General features: G+C 67.5%; 4 protein-coding genes across 5 annotated transcripts; all 4 read right to left on the reverse strand.

Annotated features, from left to right (window-relative positions):
• Positions 1–359: 359 nt before the first annotated feature.
• LOC141733845 (putative E3 ubiquitin-protein ligase DTX3) lies at positions 360–5,171 on the reverse strand. Its single transcript, XM_074564793.1, has 4 exons — positions 4,797–5,171; positions 3,760–3,827; positions 2,160–2,835; positions 360–674 (listed from the first exon to the last, which is right to left on the reverse strand). The coding sequence occupies exons 1-4, from the start codon at positions 4,797–4,799 to the stop codon at positions 360–362; spliced, it is 1,062 nt and encodes a 353-aa protein (XP_074420894.1). The 5' UTR covers positions 4,800–5,171.
• Positions 5,172–5,260: 89 nt separating this feature from the next.
• On the reverse strand, positions 5,261–10,096 carry PIP4K2C (phosphatidylinositol-5-phosphate 4-kinase type 2 gamma). Of its 2 annotated transcripts, none has more exons than XM_074565135.1 (10): positions 9,870–10,095; positions 9,549–9,646; positions 9,335–9,431; positions 9,099–9,239; positions 8,866–9,012; positions 8,711–8,749; positions 7,584–7,697; positions 6,588–6,840; positions 6,400–6,503; positions 5,261–5,987 (listed from the first exon to the last, which is right to left on the reverse strand). In XM_074565135.1, the coding sequence occupies exons 1-10, from the start codon at positions 10,041–10,043 to the stop codon at positions 5,907–5,909; spliced, it is 1,248 nt and encodes a 415-aa protein (XP_074421236.1). In that variant the 5' UTR covers positions 10,044–10,095; the 3' UTR covers positions 5,261–5,906. The 2 variants fall into 2 exon arrangements, with proteins under 2 accessions (XP_074421236.1, XP_074421235.1); XM_074565134.1 differs by having other exon boundaries at positions 5,286–5,987; positions 7,539–7,697; positions 9,870–10,096.
• A 4,036-nt stretch (positions 10,097–14,132) lies between these two features.
• LOC141734045 (retinol dehydrogenase 16-like) lies at positions 14,133–15,784 on the reverse strand. The gene is made up of 3 exons (XM_074565246.1): positions 15,469–15,784; positions 14,513–15,337; positions 14,133–14,421 (listed from the first exon to the last, which is right to left on the reverse strand). The coding sequence occupies exons 1-3, from the start codon at positions 15,782–15,784 to the stop codon at positions 14,192–14,194; spliced, it is 1,371 nt and encodes a 456-aa protein (XP_074421347.1). The 3' UTR covers positions 14,133–14,191.
• An 825-nt stretch (positions 15,785–16,609) lies between these two features.
• Positions 16,610–19,083, reverse strand: LOC141734046 (retinol dehydrogenase 16-like). The gene is made up of 4 exons (XM_074565247.1): positions 18,450–19,083; positions 18,060–18,318; positions 17,205–17,368; positions 16,610–17,044 (listed from the first exon to the last, which is right to left on the reverse strand). Exons 1-4 carry the CDS (start codon positions 18,763–18,765, stop codon positions 16,827–16,829), a joined length of 957 nt encoding a protein of 318 aa, XP_074421348.1. The 5' UTR covers positions 18,766–19,083; the 3' UTR covers positions 16,610–16,826.
• Positions 19,084–19,116: the final 33 nt, after the last annotated feature.

The raw sequence follows: 19,116 nt of genomic DNA on the forward strand, positions 1-19,116 counted from the left end.
CCCCCCAGTCCCCCATAACCTGTCCCTGGGGTGTCCCCGCCCTTGCCAAGGGTGATGCCCCCCCGAGTCCCCCATAACCAGTCCCCAGGGTGTCCCCCCCCACCTCAGGCCTGTACCAGGGGTGACATAACCCCCCCCCAGCCCCCCGTAACCTGTCCCCAGGGTCCCCCCCCCACCTCAGGCCCGTACCAGGGGTGACATAACCCCCCCCTAGTCCCCCATAACCTGTCCCTGGGGTGTGCCCCCCCTTGCCAAGGGTGATGCCCCCCCCCGAGTCCCCCATAACCAGTCCCCAGGGTGCCCCCCCCCACCTCAGGCCCGTACCAGGGGTGACATAACCCCCCCCAGTCCCCCATAACCTACCCCCAGGGTGCTCCCCAGCTCCCCCCCCCCCCCCCCGCCATTCCCAGGGGTGATGCCCCCCCCCCCCCCGCCCCCGGGGTGCCCCCCCCGTACAGCTGGGGCCCGCCGGTGCAGTTGGTCTTGTGGTGGATGTCGTTCCAGGTGATGACGTTGGCGCGGCCCGTGGTCATGGAGGTGCCCACGGTGAAGGTGAGGCGCTGGGCGAAGGCCTTGCGGAACAGCCCCAGCACCTTGTTGCCCTCGGGGCAGTCGGGCAAGTAGGCGACGCGGGTGGTGCCGGGGTAACGCACCCCCGGGTTGGGGTGCTCCACCTGCGGGGGGGGGGGGGGGGGGGATATGGCAAAGGGCGTGGGGGGGGGGTCACGGTGGGGCAGGAGGGATGGGATGGGACGGGGGGATTGGGGTTTGGGGGGGACCCAGGGGGGTTTGGGGGCACCCAGGGGTACCCAGCAGCTTTTGGGGGGACCCAGGGGGGGACAGTGACACCCAGGGGGGGACAGTGACACCCAGCAGAGTTTGGGGGTACCACGGGGGACAGTGACACCCAGGGGTGGGGGGGTTTGGGGGGTTTGGGGGTTTGGGGGCACCCAGGGGTACCCAGCAGCTTTTGGGGGGACCCAGGGGGGGACAGTGACACCCAGGGGGGGGACAGTGACACCCAGCAGAGTTTGGGGGTACCAGGGGGGACAGTGACACCCAGGGGTGGGGGGGTTTGGGGGCACCCAGGGGTACCCAGCAGCTTTTGGGGGGACCCAGGGGGGACAGTGACACCCAGCCCAGGGGGACAGTGACACCCAGGGGGCTTTGGGGGGGACCCAGGGGGGACAGTGACACCCAGGGGACTCAGGAGTGCAGGGCTGGGTGGGGGGCACCCAGCAGAGTTTGGGGGTACCCGGGGGGACAGTGACACCCAGGGGGGACAGTGACACCCAGCAGAGTTTGGGGGTACCAGGGGGGACAGTGACACCCAGGGGGGGACAGTGACACCCAGCTCAGGTGGGACAGTGACACCCAGCGGGGTTTGGGGGCACCCAGGGGCACCCAGCAGCTTTTGGGGGGACCCAGGGGGGGACAGTGACACCCAGGGGACCCAGGAGTGCAGGGCTGGGTGGGGGCCACCCAGCAGAGTTTGGGGGTACCCAGGGGGACAGTGACACCCAGGGGGGTTTGGGGACACCCAAGGGGTACCAGTGACACCCATCAAGTTTTGGGGTCACCCAAGGGTGCTGGGGCCACCAGGGTGGGGGACACTCATCGGGTTTTGGGGGCACTCAGGGAGCCGATGACACCCAGCAGGGTTTGGGGTGCCCAAGGGGACACCCATCAGGTTTTTGGGGGCACCCAAGGGTGCTGGGGGCACTCGGGGGCACCCAGTGGGGTTTGGGGATGCCCAAGGGGACCAGGGGAGGGGACACCCAAGGGGTACCAGTGACACCCACCAAGCCTTGGGGTCACCCAAGGGTGCTGGGGACACCGCATTGGGGGGACACCCATTGGGTTTTGGGGGCACCCAGGGGTGCCAGTGACACCCATCAAGTCTTGGGGTCACCCAAGGGTGCTGGGGCCACTGGATTGGGGGTCCACCCATCAGGTTTTGGGGTCACCCAAGGGTGCTGGGGCCACTGGATTGGGGGTCCACCCATCGGGTTTTGGGGTCACCCAAGGGTGCTGGGGCCACTGGATTGAGGGTCCACCCATCGGGTTTTGGGGTCACCCAAGGGTATTGGGGCCACCGGGTTGGGGGGGGACACCCATTGGGTTTTGGGGACGCCCAGAGGGTGCCGGTGCCATCTTACCCCCTGGACGCCGGGCGGGAAGACGTACTGGATGATGATGGTGCCGAACTTCTCGTAGCCGGGCAGGAGGAGGCCGGCGTCGCGGGTGACCAGCATGCGGCCGTTGGGGGGCTGGTTGCCCACCAGTTGCCCGTAGAAGCGGCCGCACATGGGACAGGCCGTTTTCACCTGCAGCGCCCGGGTGATGCAGTCCTCGCAGAAGGAATGCCGGCATTTCTCCAAGGTTTTCATCTTCTGGATCTCCCCCAGGCAGATGGGACATTGCCGCTCGGGTTCTTCATCCCGGGAAGAACCCGCCATCGCTCCCGAACCCCCCCCGCCGCCGCGGCCCCCCGCTGGCCCCCGGCCCCCCAAAGCGGGTCCGCCGGGCTCCAGGACGGCCACGCAGCCCACCAGCTCGCCGTGCCGTTGGTTTTTCTTCTTTAATTCTTTTTCCGTTTCTTTCAATAAAGCTTTGAGGGCTTTGCGGGCCGGGCAGAGCCCCCCGGGGGGGCCGGGGGGGGGCACGCAGAGCTGCAGGACGTAGATGTCGGAGGTTTCGCCGTCCACCATGATGCTGACCTTGGTCTCCTCCTTCAGGCGGGCCAGCTTGGCCGGGCTCTCCTTGGTCAAGAAGTCCCAGACCCGTTTGGAAACCGTCACTTTGTTCTTAGCGGCCCCCCCGCAGGCCGCCATCCTGGAGAGGACAAAGGACACTGCCGGAGGGGGGGGGGGGGGCACCCCCCAGGGGTCAGAGACTGATGGCGGGGGCACCTAAGGGTGTCCCCACCCCACCCCACCCCACCCCTGGGGGGACATGGGGAGGGAACCTTTGCCCACCCCAAGGCGGCACCTGGAGGATTCAACCTGTGTTTCCCCCCCCCCCCCCGTGTGTGGTCCCTCCCCCCAGGCTCAAAAATCGAGAGAGTTGAGGGGGGGTCACAGCCCTGCGACCCACGGCAGGGTTGGGGGGGGGGCTGGGGAAAGGGGTGTCCCCCCCAACCTTGGTGGCACACGGGGAGGGGACATTTGCCCACCCCAAAGCGGCACCTCCAGGATTCAACCCATGTCCCTCCCACTGTCCCCCCCCCCGCCCCGGCTCAAAAATTGAGAGACCTGAGGGGGGGTCACAGCCCTGCGACCCACAGCGAGGTTGGAGGGGGCACCCCCTTCTCCAGACCCCCCCCCCCCCTTAGTGGGACACATGGAAGGGACATTTGCCCACGCCAAGGTGGCACCTCAAGGATTCAACCTCTGTGTCCCCCCCCCGGCTCAAAAATTGAGCTGAAGGTGGGGGGGGCTCACAGCCCTGCAACCCACGGCGAGGTTGGGGGGGCACCCCCTTCCTAAGCCCCCCCCCCCTTAGTGGGACACGGGGAGGGGACATTTGCCCACGCCAAGGTGGCACCTCAAGGATTAGTCACCCCCCCAAGGGGGGGTCACAGCCCTGTGACTCCCGGGGGTGTCACAGCCAGGTTTGGGGCACCCCTTAATTACCCCCCTGCCCCCCCGCCCTCCCCCAGGGGGAGAAGCCAGGAGTGGGAGGACCCCAGGGTGGGTCCCCATTCCCCTGGGGGGGTCCCCAGGCCCCGGGGGGGGGGGCCGGGGGGGTGTCACCCACCTGGTGAGCCCATGGGGGACAGCAGGAGCCGGAGGTGCCAGCAGATCAGCGGAGCCACAAGCCACAGGCTGGGGGGGGACGGGGACGACACACACACAGGGGGAGTCACCCGAGGCGGCGGGGGCGGGGGGGGGGGGCAGCCCCCCCAAAAACAGACCTGACACCCCCCCCAAAAGGATCCCGACCCCCCCTGGGAGACCCTACAATAATAATGGCAGCGTAACCCCCGCCATGTCCCCAGGAGACCCTACAATAACAAACAGGCCCAGTGTGTGCGTGTGTCCCCCCCCCGGAGAATTTTGGGGGGGGGGGGTTTACAAGCTCCTCGGCGCCCCCCCAAACCCCTTCAGCACCCCGGGATTGGGGGGGGGGGGGGGCAGGTTGTTTACCCAACCCTAGATGGGGGGGGGGGGGGGGGGGAGTCCCCACTGCTGGGGACGGGGGTGAGGGGGGGGCAGGGAGCGTCAGAGCAGCTGCTGCCCCCCCCCCGGTAGGGGGTCACACGCCCACCCACCCCCCCCCCCCAAGAGCTTCACGGGGGGCTCCGTGCAGGATGGGCGGGGGGGGGGGCAGGTTGGAGCCCGGGGGGGTCCGGACAGGCTTGGGGACATCTGGGGGGGCAGGATCGGGCCCGGGGGGTCCGGACAGGCCCGGGAACGTCTGGGGGGGGCAGGATGGGGCCCGGGGGGGCCGGACAGGCCCGGGGACACCTCGGGGGGCAGACTGGGGCCCGGGGGGGGACACAGGGGGGCAGGTTTGGGCCTGGGGGGCAAGATTGGGGCCCGGGGGGATCGGTCCAGGCCCGGGGGGGGGGGAATGTCTCCGGATGGGGACAACGGCCAGGCCCGGGGCGGGGAGAGCCCCGTTACCGGGGTCCTGGATGGGCCGCTCGGTAGAGGCCGGGCCGAGGAGGCCGGTGCAGGCCGGGCCCGGCGGTGCCGGTAACGGGGCAGGGAGGGGCCCCGCGCCCCCCGCTTCCCCCCCAACTCCCCCCACGGACCTTCACGCACACCCCCCCCCCCCCTCCCTGGACCCACCATCGCCGGGCGGCCGCAGCATGGCGGGGGCGGGGGCGGCGCGGCCGGACCGGGGCGGCGGCGGTGGCGGCGGCGGCGGCGGGGGGGGGAACGGAGCTTGCCCGGAGCTGCCGCGCGTCACGTGACCGCGCGGGGCGGGGCCGCCATGGCAACGGGGCGGGGGACCATGGCAACGGCGCGAGCCCACGGCGGGAGGGGAAGGAGCGCGGAGAGCGTCGCTATGGCAACGGCGCGGGAGGACGGGGAGGGTGGGGCTTGGGGAGCGGGGCTGGGCCATATGGAAGTGGGCGGGGCCACAGGGTAAAGGGGCGGGGTCATACGGGAAAGGGGGCGGAGCCAAGAAGAACGGTGCACGGGCCGAGGGGTTCCGGGGGCGTCCCCGGTAACGCGGAGGAGGCGGAAAGGTTCCGGGGTGGGGAGGGGGGCGGTCCGGGGGGGTCCCCGCTAATGGGGCAGAGCCGGGTCCGGTTCAATAATTTATTTCTCAGTACACAGTGGAGGGGGGGAAGAAGATGGGGGGGCCCCGCTGGTCACGGGAGGGGGACACCCCCTTGTATGGGGGGGGGCGGGGGGGGCTGTCTCACCCCCCCAGGGCCCTGCCCCCCCCGCCCTGTCGGGGGTCATACAGGGCTGGGGTCCCCCCCATGGGAACTGGGGTCGCCCCTGGGGGCTGTAGTAAAAGAGGGGGGGGCTCTGGTGCCCCCCTCGGGTCCCACATATTGAGGGGGGGGGCAAGAAATGCCCCCCCCCCCCCCGGCCTGGCTCAAAAGGGGGGGGCAGGGCTGCACCCTTCTCCTCGGGGGGGGCCCCTCACCCTGGAGCAAGTAGTGTTTGATTCCCCCCCCAACATTTGGGGGGGGAGGGGGGGGGCAGAAAGGGCCCAGGTCCCCCTGTAGTTGGGGGGGGGAGAAGCCCCCCGATGCCCCCCCCTCAAATAAAGTTAAGGCACTTGAGTAGCAAAGCCCCCTGCTGGGGTGGGGGGAGCTGCTGGGGGGGGGGGGGGAGGTAAGGGGTGGCTGTGCATGCCGGGGGGGGGGCAGCACACCCCGGGGAGGGCGCAGCATACCCCGGGGGGGGGTATTCTTGGTCCGGGGGGGGCCTCCCCCCTCCCTAGGCGAAGATGTTGGTGATGAAGTCGAGGAAGCGCTTGGCGTATTGCTCGGGATGCACCGTGGAGATCTCCGCTCCTGCCTGGGGGGGGGGGCGTAGGGTCAGACAACCCCCCCTCGGACCCCCCCAGCACCGCCAGCCCCCCCCCAGCACCACCCACACCCCCCAGGACCCCCAACACCCCCCCTTTCCCCCAACAAGACTGCCCCCCCAAACCTTGCCAGGGACAAGCTCCCCCCCCCCCGCGTGTGTGTGTGTCCCCATAGAACAGCCCCCCCCAATAAAACAGCCCCCCCCCAATAAAACAGCCCCCCCCCCATCCCTTCCTTCTTCGACCCCAACAGGGCTTCAACCACCCCACTCCTCCCAAAAATAAGGGGGGGGGAGGAGAGCACCCTGCCAATCGCCCCCACAAATTAAAGGTGTGTGGGGGGGTCACCTGCCAGCCCCCCCCGCCCCCCCTCCCCCCCAATTTTGGGGTGCCCCCCCTTACCCCGTGCTTGACGGTCTTGGCCGCGTGCGCCGCCTTCTTGCGGGCGTCGTACTGGGTGAGGACGTCGATCAGCCCCATGAAATAGACCTCGCGCCGGGGGGCGGCTTGGAGGGGGGGGGGGGGACAAGTTAGGTCCGGGGTGTGCCCCCCACACCCCCTCCCCCCCCCCCCAAAATCACCCCACTCACCTTCGGTGCCGCGGAGGGCGTAGACGTCGACGTAGGGGTCGAAGTCGCCGGGGCCGAGGGGGCGGTGGGAGTTGAGGTAGCTGCCGATGCCCTCGGGGGAGGTCCCGTAGGAGCCCACCCCCACCGCGGCCCCCCCCTCATCGCCCCCCCCTTCTTCTTCCTCCACCTCCTCCTCCTCCTCCTGCTCCGCCCGCCCCACCTCGTGGATCCCCAGCAGCAGGCTGTAGTCCATGATCTTCAGCTGCACCAGGAACTGGGTGGGGGGGAACCAGGAGGTCACTTGGGGTGGGGGGACACCAAGGGGTCACCTGGCGTAGGGTCAACCCAGCCAAGGGGTCTCTCGGGGTGGGGGGGCCACCAGGAGGTGACTTGGGCTGGGGGGCACCCAACCAGGGGTTCACTTGGGGTGGAGGGCACCCAACCAAGGGGTCACCCGGGGTAGGGTCAACCCAGCCAAGGGGTCTCTTGGGGTGGGGTCAACCCAACCAGGGGTTCCTTTGGGGTGGGAGGACACCAATGGGTCACCTGGGGCAGGGGGGTTAACCAATCAAGGGGTCACTTGGGGTGGAGGGCACCCAACCAAGGGGTCACCTGGGGTAGGGTCAACCCAACCAGGGGGTCACTTGGGGTGGAGGGCCACGAGGAGGTGACTTGGGGTGGGGGGCACCCAGCCAAGGGGTCTCTTGGGGTGGGGTCAACCCAACTAGGGGTTCATTTGGGGTGGGGGGACACCAACGGGTCACCTGGGGGGGTGTGGGGGGGGGGTTAACCAATCAAGGGGTCACCTTGGGTGGGGGCCATCAGGGGGTCACTTGGGGTGGGGGGCACCCAACCAAGGGGTCTCTTGGGGTAGAGCCAACCCAACCAAGGGTTCACCTGGGGTGGGGGCAACCAGGAGATGACTCGGGGGGCCACCCAACCAGGGGGTCACTTGGGGTGGGGGGCACCCACAGAGATGGCCCGGGGCGGGGGGGTGCAGCCCCCCGACTCCCCCACCTCCACGTCCCTCTTGAGCTTCTCCATGAAGTCCTTCTGGTCCTCCTCCCCCACGTAAACCTTCTCGTTCTTGTTCAGGAAGTCCATGTCCTTCAGGGTGGGCAGGTCCTTGCCCTGGAAGGTGTGGGGGGGGTACATGTGGGGCAGCCCCCCCAAACCCTCCAACTCAGGGAGGGGCAGCCAGGGAGGCCCAGGGATGAGCCCCCCCACCCCCAGCATGGCCATGCCCACGGTGGGCAACCGGTGTGGGTCTGCGCCAGCACCAGTGCAACCCAGTGCCCCCAGCTCCTCCCAGTGCCCCCCAGTGCAAACCAGCGCCCCCAGCGCTGCCCAGTCCAACCCAGCTCCTCCCAGTGCAAACCAGTGCCCCCAGCACTGCCCAGTCCAACCCAGCTCCTCCCAGTGCAAACCAGTGCCCCCAGCTCCTCCCAGTCCAACCCAGTACCTCCCAGTGCAACCCAGTGCCCCCAGCTCCTCCCAGTGCCCCCCAGTGCAAACCAGTGCCCCCAGCTCCTCCCAGTGCCCCCCAGTGCAAACCAGCGCCCCTAGCACTGCCCAGTCCAACCGAGCTCCTCCCAGTGCAAACCAGCGCCCCCAGCACTGCCCAGTCCAACCCAGCTCCTCCCAGTGCAAACCAGTGCCCCCAGCACTGCCCAGTCCAACCCAGCTCCTCCCAGTGCAAACCAGTGCCCCCAGCTCCTCCCAGTCCAACCCAGTACCTCCCAAAGCAACCCAGTTCCTCCCAGTCCAACTCAGTGCCCCCCAGTGCAAACCAGTGCCCCCAGTACAACCCAGCTCCTCCCAGCTCCTCTCACTCCAACCCAGTACCTCCCAGTCCAACCCAGTACCTCCCAGTGCCCCTCAGTGCAAACCAGTGCCCCCAGCACTGCCCAGTACGAGCCACCTCCTCCCAGTGCAACCCAGTGCCCCCAGCTCCTCCCAGTCCGACCCAGTACCTCCCAGTGCAAACCAGCGCCCCCAGCACCACCCAGCGCCTCCCAGTGCAACCCAGTTCCTCCCAGTGCACACCAGTGCCCTCACTGAGCTGTCATTATTGGGGGGGTGGGGGTAACGAGACCCCCCCGCTCAAGCCTGGGGGGATGTCACAGCACCCCCAACCCCGGTACCTTCTCCTTGTCGCTGGCCTCTCGGGACACGAGCGAGCCCTGCAGAGAGGGGGGAGGCAGATGTGAGGCGAGGCCATGGTTGGGGGGGGGGGAGGGGGGGTGGTCCGGGCCCTCTGGGGCAGGGGTGGGGGGGTCAGGAGGGCCCCCCCTGTCACCTTCAGGTCGTATTTGCGGTGGACGGGGAGGCGGTGGCTGAACATGTTCCTCATGACGAGCAGGTAGGTCTCCTCGCTCTCCACGCTCACCCGGTACATCCCCAGGAAGCGCGGCAGCAGCGTGCTGCCGTGACACTGCACCACGTACTGGGGACACGGAGGACACGCAGTGACACGTGGGGACAGACGGCGAACCCCGTCCCCCTTCCCAGACCCCCTAAACCTCGCCGTACCTGGTGGTAGTGGGACAGGAGCCCGTGGACGTCGGCCACGTCCTCACTCGACAGCTCCTTCACCACCAAGGTGCGGTCGTAGGAGAGGAGGAAGCTCCGGTCGCTGCCTTCCCAGTGCGGGGGGCTCCGCGTCAGCGACACCTTTGGGGTGAAAAAGAAACAAACCACATAAAATTGGGGTCCCCCGAAGTGGGTCACGCACGGACCCCCGCCCCCCTTTGAGGCGTCACCCCCACCTGATAGTCCTGGTCGTCGATGCCGAAGCGCTCGCGGAGGTTGCGGAAGACTTGGGGACAGTATTCCTTGAACTTAAAGTGGCTGGGCAGGTTCTCCCTGAGGATTTTTGGGGGGGAAACGTGAGATTTCGGGCCTCTCCCCCCCCCCCCCCAAATTCCCGGCGTGGGACCCCCCCCGACTCGTGTGCGTGTGTGCGTCCCCCCCACCCCTCACCGGTTGAAGAGGTGGTTGTTGACCTTGATTTTGGAGCTGGCTTTGAAGTCGTCGGGCAGCAGCATGACGGGGAGGGGGACCTGGCTCAGCTCGTTGATCTGCGGAGGGACGGACACACAACCCCCCCCCCCGCCGCCAAAGTCACCCACCCGGTACAACGGCGACAACCGGGGCCCGTGAACCTCCCCCCCTCCCCGACGGTTGGGGGAACCCCACGGAGCGGGGGGGTGCGTTCACGGGCCCCGGTTGTCCCTCAGGCGGGGGGAAGCCCACGCGGGGAACGCGGCCTGTGAGGGCCGCTCCCGGTTCCCGGTCCCTCACCTGGTGGTTGACCCCCCAGGCCAGCACGGCCAGGAGCGGGTCGGCGGCCCGCGGCACCTTCAGCCGCTGCGGCACGAACCGCTTCTGCTTCTTCTTCGTCTTGGTACGCGGTGCCGCCAGACCGGGCCCGGTCCCCGGTCCGGTCCCGGTCCCCGTCCCCGCTGCCGCCGCCATGGCCGCCGCTTCCGCCCGCCCGGCCCCGCCGCGGCGCCGGAAGCCGGAAGCCGGCCGCCGGAAGCCGGAAGTCGTCTGCCGGAAGTCGCCTGGGGACGGGCTCCCGACGTGCTCCGAGCCCCACATCGCGGACGGGTGTGATCCCTGTAGGGGACGCGATGGCTACAGGGGACGTGTGTGATCCCTATAGGGGATATGTGTGATCCCTATGGGGGACGCGATGCCTATAGGGGACATGAGTGATCCCTATGGGGGACGCGATGGCTATAGGGGACGCGTGTGATCCCTATAGGGGATGTGTGTGATACCCATGGGGTACACGATCGCTATAGGGGACGTGTGTGATCCCTGTGGGGGATGTGATAGCTATAGGGGAATGTGTGTGATGGCTATGGGGGATGTGATGGCTATAGGGGACATGCGTGATCCCTACAGGGGACATGTGACACCTATAGGGGACAGGTGTGATCCCTATAGGGGTCAGATGTGGCCCCTATAGGGGATGTAATGGCTATAGGGGATGTGTGAGATCCCTATAGGAGACATGTGAGATCCCTTTGGGGGACGCGATGGCTATAGGGGACGTGTGTGATCCCTATAGGGGATGTGCGTGATACCCATGGGGTACACGATCGCTATAGGGGACATGTGTGATCCCTGTGGGAGATGTGATAGCTATAGGGGAACGTGTGTGATGGCTATAGGGGACATGTGTGATCCCTATAGGGGACGTGTGTGATACCCATGGGGTACACGATCGCTATAGGGGACATGTGTGATCCCTGTGGGAGATGTGATAGCTATAGGGGAACGTGTGTGATGGCTATAGGGGACATGCGTGATCCCTACAGGGGACGTGTGACACCTATAGGGGACAGGTGTGATCCCTGTGGGGGATGTGATGGCTATAGGGGACAGGTGTGATCCCTATAGGGGTCAGATGTGGCCCCTATAGGGGATGTAATGGCTATAGGGGATGTGAGAGATCCCTATAGGAGACATGTGAGATCCCTATAGGGGACGTGATGGCTATAGGGGACGTGTGAGATCCCTATAGGGGATGTGTGACGCCTACAGGGGACACGTGGTGCCCACAGGGAATGTGTGCTCCCTATAGGTTATGTGTGTGGCTGCTATAGGGGACATATGTGACCCCTATAGGGGGCGTGTGATGCCTCTGGGGGTGTGATTGCTACAAGGAACGGGTGTGACCCCTACAGGGGACATGTGGGAGCCCCCGTGTTCCCCCAGGACTCTCTGGAGCCTTGTGGGAACCCTGACATTCCCTTCACGGCCCCTCCAGGAACCCCCAGAGGCCCCTGGAGCCCCCCAGGACCCTCCGGGACCCCCTGGAGTCCCCCACCCCCTCGCACCCCCCATATCCCACTGGGAGCCCCCCCCCCGGAACCCCATTACACCCGCTTCCCCCTCCCAGGGGGAGTATCTCGGAGCATCCATCCCCACGGAGCATCCCGGACCGGCCACGGGGGAGGGGGGGGGCAGCACCCCCTTAATTACCCCACTCTGGGGGCTCATTAGTGTGATGAGCAGTGACCGGTCTCAGCCCACTTTAGTCCAACCGGGGACCGGAACCACTTCCCGGGGGGGTGGGGCTCCCGGCCCCGCCCGCACTCCCAGCCCAGGTGGTGCCTCCGCCCCCAAAAACCTGCCCAACAGGGGGTTTTCCCCCCAAAAACAAGCCCCAGGGACGCTGCATCGCTCCGCGCGGGGCACCAGGGCCAGTGCCGCGGGGAAGCAGGTGGGGACAGAACCTCCTCCACAACCTCAAAATTGGCAATTTGGGCTTCTGAGCATGAAATTTTATTTATTATTTCCTTTCTGGCTGCAGAAATCCACATACATTTACACTTCGGTATCTATTTACACACACATTATTTTTTAGGGAATTTATATTATCTGTTTCCACTTATCGAGAAAAATCTGTTTAGCCTTAGATCTGCTTCGATTTATTAACGCTTACGATATAAAAATAGCTATTTAGACTGCCTGCTTACACAGCTATTTTGACGCGAATATCTTTTTATAAATATTTTTCTATTCTAAGATCTTTTTAGATCGCAGGGAACCCCGGAATCCTTAGTGATAGAGGTTTTAAGCTCATTTTACGTACAGAAATGGATATTATTTCTCAACATTTATATAAAAGAAGTGAGAGACTGTTCCCTATTTCAACGCCTCCCTTACAGATTTTAACTTTTTTTTTTTTTTTTTTTTAACGCATCGCAAAAGTGTTCAGACATTTTTGGGGTCGTCACCCACCTCTTTGCGGGGGGGGGGGGGGGGAACCCCACATAACACCCCCCCCCCCCCCCCATTCCCCACTCACCTGCTCCCCCGCCGCCCCCGCCTTGGTGACGTCGCGATGACCTAAATGACATCATCACCTTTTTTTTTTTTAATTCACGCTAAAAAAAATAAAAAAAAGGCCCAAAACGCCCAGACCCGGGGCTGGCCCCTTCCCCTCGCGGGGTGTTGTGGGGGGGGGCTCCGCTACCGGCTGCAAAGCCGGGCTGGGGCATCGCTGCAGCAGCACGAGCCGCGTCCGACGAGGCGCCTGGAGGACAAAACAAAACGAAAAATCCCCAATTAGAGCTCAGCATCTTAAAAAAAAAAAAAAATAAAATAGCCCGGAAGAGAGTAGCGGAATTCCCTCAGACGCAGGGACGGGACGGAAGCTGAGCTAAGCGAGCCCCTGCGGGACACCGGAAGTGCCCCCTCAGTCCTCCGAAGTGCGTCTCTATGGCACTTCAGTCCTCCGCGGCACCGGAAGTGCCCCCTCAGCCCTCCGAGGTGCGTTCCCATGGCAACTCAGTCCTCCGCCACACCGGAAGCGCCCCCTCAGGCCTCCGAAGCGCGCCTCTATGGCCCCGCGGTCCTCCGGGAAAGGCTCCTGTCTTCTAGAAGCCACCGGCTCCCGGTGCTCTCCGAAAGCCGCGGAAAACGGTTAACAACGAACGCATCCCCCCCCCACACACACACACCCCCACCATATATCCGAAGGTCAAGAAAATAAAGCGACCCCGGCGGGAAATCTCTTCTCCGCGGCAACAGCCCCCCCCCCCAACACCAGCCGCGGAACTTGAGAGCTGAGGCCCAGCAGAGGCGAGGGGCGACCCGGAGCTCGGAGCCGGTGAGGAGGAGAGGGGGGACCCGCCGCAGCTGCTTTATGGCTTCTGGGGGGGGAGGGTGCCGCCCCTTTCCCGGGGGATTGTGGGAAGGGCGGGGGGCAGGGAAGGCCCCGGGTAGGTGAGCCCCAGCCTGGGCTCAGGAGCCCGTTCCGCTGCTGGGCTCCTCTGGGCTCGGAGCTCCCGAGGCCGGGGCTGATGCGTCCAGGAAAGCCCGGGGGGGGGATGCTGGTGCTGGTGGAAGCGGTTCACCCCGGGGTGGGGGGTGAGAACAGGCCCGGGTTGTTGCTCCAGCGCCTTGGCTGGAGGGACCAGGCCCGGCCTTTGGGTGTCGTAGGCGGCCGGGGCCCAGGAAAGCCCGGGGCTGAGGCGGCAGCAGCAGCTTTTCCCCCGGGGGGCGTGTGGGGGGGTGAGAACAAGCCCGGGTCGTCCCTCCTTGCGCCTTCGCCAGCGACGACAGCCCCGGCCGTTCGGGATTTTTCTTTGCTGGCACGGTGGCAGGAGCGGTTCTCCCAGGGGGCGAGAACAAGCCCGGGGTTTCCTCACCACCACCCCCACACACACCACCCCCGGCGCCTTCTCTGGGGGTGCCAGACTCTGCCCTTCAGGATTTTCCTCTGCCGGCGCAGCGGCGGGACCCGGTGCCAGGGCCGCCACCGCTACCAGGAAAGCCCGGTGCCCCGCAGCTGTCACGGCGGTGGAAGTGTTTGCCCGGGACGTGGCAGGGCCCCGGCGGGGGGGTCCCAGCGGGGCTGTGGTGAGGCACAACCAGCTTCGGGACCTTTGCGAAGAGCGAAAGCGATGGTTGTTCCCCGCAGAAAGCGGCGTCCCCGAAGGGAAAACCCCTTCAGCAGGAGCCCCAGAGCCCTGCGAGGGCGGTGGAGGGCAGGGGGGGTCCCCGCGGGCAGCCCGTTGCTTTGCACCAGCTTTATTGAGTGTGTTAACAAGGGCCCGAAGCCGGCGGGGGCCCGTGGTCGCGTCCCTGGGGCGGTGCGTTCATCCTCAGGGGTGCGCGGGCGTACCCCCGGTCGGGACGGGCAGAAAGAGCCCGACAACGGCGTCGCTGAGCCAGGCCGGGCAGTAGCTGAGGGGCAGGAAGAGGAACCGGGCGTCCCAGCCCGCCGCATACCGGCCGCGGGGGGAACGGGCCAGCAACGCGTGCTGCGCGGCTCCGGTGACCGGGGAGAGACGGGGGCTGCTCAGCCGGTACAGCAGCACCGAGCTCTTGGCATCTGGGTGGGTAGAGCGGGGTCAGCCCGGACTGCCGGCAGCGGCGGTGGGGGGGCTACCGGGGAGGAGCGGGGGCACCAGGGATGTACTCACAGGTCTCCAGGTAACGGCGGCCGTAGGCTGCCCGGGTCTCCGCCGGGAGCCCTTCCCAGAGGCGCTCGAAGCCCTTCACCAGCGTCGCGGGGTCGGTCATCGCCGTCCGGAAGCCGCCGGGTTCGATGATGGAGACCCGCACCCCGAAGGGTCGCATCTCGCGCCTGGAGTGGGGGCAGGTATCAGCCGCACGGGGTGAGGGGGAGCCCATGACACCCCCACCCCCCCACACACACCCCCCCCCGGGCGCCCCGTTGCCCCCAGGGTGGGTGCAGGGGAGCCTTCTCCTTTCTCGAAACCCTTCCTCTGGTTGCTCAACGGCTGCTCCAGCCGGGCCCCCGTTTCCCAACCTGTGGGTGACCGGGGGGGGTATTTCACAACCCCCCGCCCCATCTCGCCGCCGCTCCGCGCTGCGGGGATGGATGTAACCGGGTGCAGCGTAAAACCCTGCGTGGGGAAAGTGGGGCAGAGCCGCCCGGCACGTCTGTGCCTGCCAGCGCCCGGCTGCCGGACGAGCCCTGGCACAGGGGAACACCAGGGACCACGGGTGGTCGCCACCGCCGTACCGGAGGGTGTCAGAGAAGGCCTCCACGCCAAACTTGGAGATGCAGTAGCCTCCCCCGAAGGAAGCGAGCCGGCCCATCACGCTGGCCACGTTGACCACCCGGCCCCGCGCCCGCCGTATGAGGGGCAGGAGGCTCAGCGTCACCTCGATGAGCCCCACCAGGTTGACGTCCAGCACTTTGACAAAGTCATCCTTGGTCAGCCACTCGTTGGGGGCGGCGGGAATGGCGATCCCCGCGTTGTTCACCAGCCCCCAGAGACCTGGCAGAGGGGACGGGGTGATCCGGGATCGCTCCCCTGCCCGCTCCGGCACCGGCGCAGGGCGGCGAGGTGGCGGGAGGGCTGGCGGGGCCATGCCGGGGGCGACGATGGGGGCGTCCGCCCCGTCCTACCTCGGTCGCCCACTTGCTCCCGGACCCAGGCGGCGGCGGCGGCGACGCTCTGGCTGGAGGTGACGTCCAGCAGGACGGTCTGCAGCCGCGGCGAGGCGGCCGCCCGCAGGCGCGCGGCCCCGGCCTCGGTCAGGCAGGCGGCCAGCACCCGCAGCCCCCGGGCCTCCAGCTGCCGCGCCAGCAGGTTGCCGAAGCCGCTGTCGCAGCCCGTGATCAGCACGTACTTCTCCGGGAGCCCCGGCACCGTCTGCCGCTCCCGGTGCCAGCGCCGCAGCAGGTACAGCCCCGCCAGCACCGCCGCCAGGTACAGCCACATCCTCGGGCACCGGCTCGGTGACAGCCTTCTGTGCCCTCCGTGTCCGTGCCCCTTTTATAGTGCCCGGTGCGCAGGACCGGCCCAGCCCGTGCCCCTGGGGGCTGATCCGGGACAGGCTGGAGGAGAGGCAGGATTGCGGCACCGCCATGTGAAAAGTTTTCCCTCTCTCCATCGCAATTCCCGGCCTCGCCCCGTGCAGATCCGTGTGCCTGGAGCTCTGCTGTGGCCTTTAATGGCCGTTTGCGTGGGCGGGGTGGATCCAGCCGCCCCACGGAGCCGGATTTGGCTGAACTCTCCAGGCACCATCGGCATCTCCTGGCCCTGGGCTCCTCCTCTCGCACCGGCTCTGCTCGTCCCACGCTGGGGCGAGCCCGGACACGGGCAAAGGGGTGTCTCCAGCCGTGGCGGTGCCCGGGCACGCTCTGCTGGAGCTGGGCAGCCTCCACTGACCGGGCCCGTGGGTCTGCAGAGCCGCGCACAGGCGCAGGCACCGCCCGGGATGCCCGTGGGGCACCGAGGAGGAGGAAGAGGAGGAGGAAGACCCGAGCAGAAGCTGCTCAACCCTGTGCCCAGGGGGAAACCTGCCCGGGTTTGTACGGGTCTGGTTTTTATCCCTGTGTTACCTCCTTGGAGCGCCGGCTCGGCCGAGCGCGGCTCTCGCAGCCCGGCAGGGGCTGGACCCTGCAGGGAGCAGGCGCTCAGGGGAACGGCCGGAGACCCCCGGAGCTCCCGCGGCACAGCCCGGCGCCGCCGGGGCCGTCGAGGGGAGCGGGGACGCGGCCTCGGCGCCGCAGCCCCGGCCGAAGCTGAAATCGAGCCCTGCCGTGCCGGGGGGAGCAGGATTTGTCTTTATTGAGAATCAAACCGGTCCGCGAGCAGAGGGTGGCGGGCGCGGAGACCCGCACTGAGTTAGAAATTCAGGGATCTCTTGGCCCGGTCTCAGCTGCGGCGACGTCGGATCCCACCTTGCGGTGCCGGGCCCTACCTGCTGCCGCCATCGGCTGCCCGCACCGCGTCCCCCTGCCTGCGCCACGGCCCCGTCTCAGGCTTTCTGGGCAGGTTTGGGGTAGGACCAGGAGTACACCAGGTCGGTGAGGGCCGACGGCAGGTAGCTGAGGGGGATGTAGAGCAGTTTGGCGTCCCAGCCCGCCGAGTAGCGGGTGCGGGGGTGGCGGCTGGTCAGCGCGTGCTCCATGCAGTCCGTGACCAGCCTCAGGTCGGGGTTGCATCGCTTCTGCATCTTCCTGAGCGATACCAAAACTGCGGGGACAGAAAGCACCGGGGTCAGGCTGCCGGGCTGAGAGCCTCGAGCCGAACGGCTCGGTGGGGTGCCGGGGCAGCGGGACGCCCCGTGGGCCCGGGGACGTGCCTCGCGTCAGGAGAGAAACGGCATCGCTTAACGCTTAGGGGAGGTACTTACACTCATTCAAGTAATTCTGCCCGTAACTCGCTTTGGTTTCTGCCGGGAGCTTCTCCCAGATGGAAAGAAAATTTTTCTCCATGTTCTCCACGCTGGTGATCAGCGTCTTGAAGTAGCCGGGCTCGATCACGCTGACCTTCACCCCGAAGTCGCGCATCTCAAGCCTGGAAGGGATCGAGCCCCGTGGCGACACGGGAGCAGCGCCCGAGTGCATCCGTGACACGTGGGCACCGGCTCCCATTTGGGCACCGGCTCCCATTTGGGCACCGGCCCCGGCGTGGGATGCCCAACAGCCTCACGCCGGGGGTCCGTCGGCAGCCTGGCACCCCACGCCAGCCCCGGGACGCCTCCGAGGCGGCAGGTGAGCAAACATCCGCTGCGTCCAGCTGGGACGGGGCCAACGCAAACCCCAGGACCGCGGGGCCGTTGCCCGCGGGATGCGGTACGAGGGCGAGGTCCGATGGGGGAGGCTCAGCGCCGGGGCAGGGCAAGAAAATCAAAGCTCTGCCAAAGTCGTTTGCCTTCCCGCGCCCCGCGCTGCCTCTCGTGAGCTTGGCTGGAAGCGGAGCCAGAGGCTGCCAGCAAGAGGCGAGGGTCCCCCCGGGGCAGGGGATGGCTCCCGTGGGACCCAAGTCCCACAGCTGCCGCACGAGGTGTCCCGACATCTGGTCCACCCGCTAAACATCCCCGCAGCCCCTCCTCTCGCGCTTCGGCAGCAGCGAAACCGAACCAAACCCTGCCCCGGCTCGCTGGCGGTTGCAGGAGGAAGGCGTTTGAGAGAGGGAGGCTCCGCCAGCCGCAGCCCGGAAAAGCAAACTGGGAAACCGGGGACGGTGTCTGCCATGCTGGACTTACCGGAGGCTGTCGGAGAAGGCCTCCACGCCAAACTTGGAGATGCAGTACCCCCCGCCGAAAAAGGAGACGCGGCCCATCACGCTGGCCACGTTGACCACCCGGCCCCGCGCCCGCCGTATGAGGGGCAGGAGGCTCAGCGTCACCTCGATGAGCCCCACCAGGTTGACGTCCAGCACTTTGACAAAGTCATCCTTGGTCAGCCACTCGTTGGGGGCGGTGGGAATGGCGATCCCCGCGTTGTTCACCAGCCCCCAGAGACCTGGCAGAGGGGACGGGGTGATCCGGGATCGCTCCCCTGCCCGCTCCGGCACCGGCGCAGGGCGGCGAGGTGGCGGGAGGGCTGGCGGGGCCATGCCGGGGGCGACGATGGGGGCGTCCGCCCCGTCCTACCTCGGTCGCCCACTCGCTCCCGGACCCAGGCGGCGGCGGCGGCGACGCTCTGGCTGGAGGTGACGTCCAGCAGGACGGTCTGCAGCCGCGGCGAGGCGGCCGCCCGCAGGCGCGCGGCCCCGGCCTCGGTCAGGCAGGCGGCCAGCACCCGCAGCCCCCGGGCCTCCAGCTGCCGCGCCAGCAGGTTGCCGAAGCCGCTGTCGCAGCCCGTGATCAGCACGTACTTCTCCGGGAGCCCCGGCACCGTCTGTCGCTCCCGGTGCCAGCGCCGCAGCAGGTACAGCCCCGCCAGCACCGCCGCCAGGTACAGCCACATCCTCGGGCACCGGCACCGGGACGGCGGCGATTGAGCGGCTCCGGCCGGACCTTGGCCCCGCCGGCGGCGCCGCTGTCAATGATTAATTAGCGGGACGCGGGCCCGGGAGCGGCTCTGGCGCAACCACCGGAGGCACCGCTCGGCGTTACCGGGCTGCGGGGGCGGCCGCGTCCCCGCCCCGCCCCGGTGCCGCCGCCTCCCGCCCGCCGGGAACCGGGCCCCGGGGCTACGGACGCTGCTCCGCTCCCGAGGCTCCGCCGGGTCCGGTCGCAGCCGTCGGGGAATCGTTAATCCCGAGCGTGGGAAGGGCTCGGGGTGGGGGGGGGTGTCCCGCAACCCTGCGATGTATCC

Source organism: Larus michahellis, chromosome 22, assembly GCF_964199755.1.
Source record: "Larus michahellis chromosome 22, bLarMic1.1, whole genome shotgun sequence".
NCBI classification, from domain to species: domain Eukaryota; kingdom Metazoa; phylum Chordata; class Aves; order Charadriiformes; family Laridae; genus Larus; species Larus michahellis.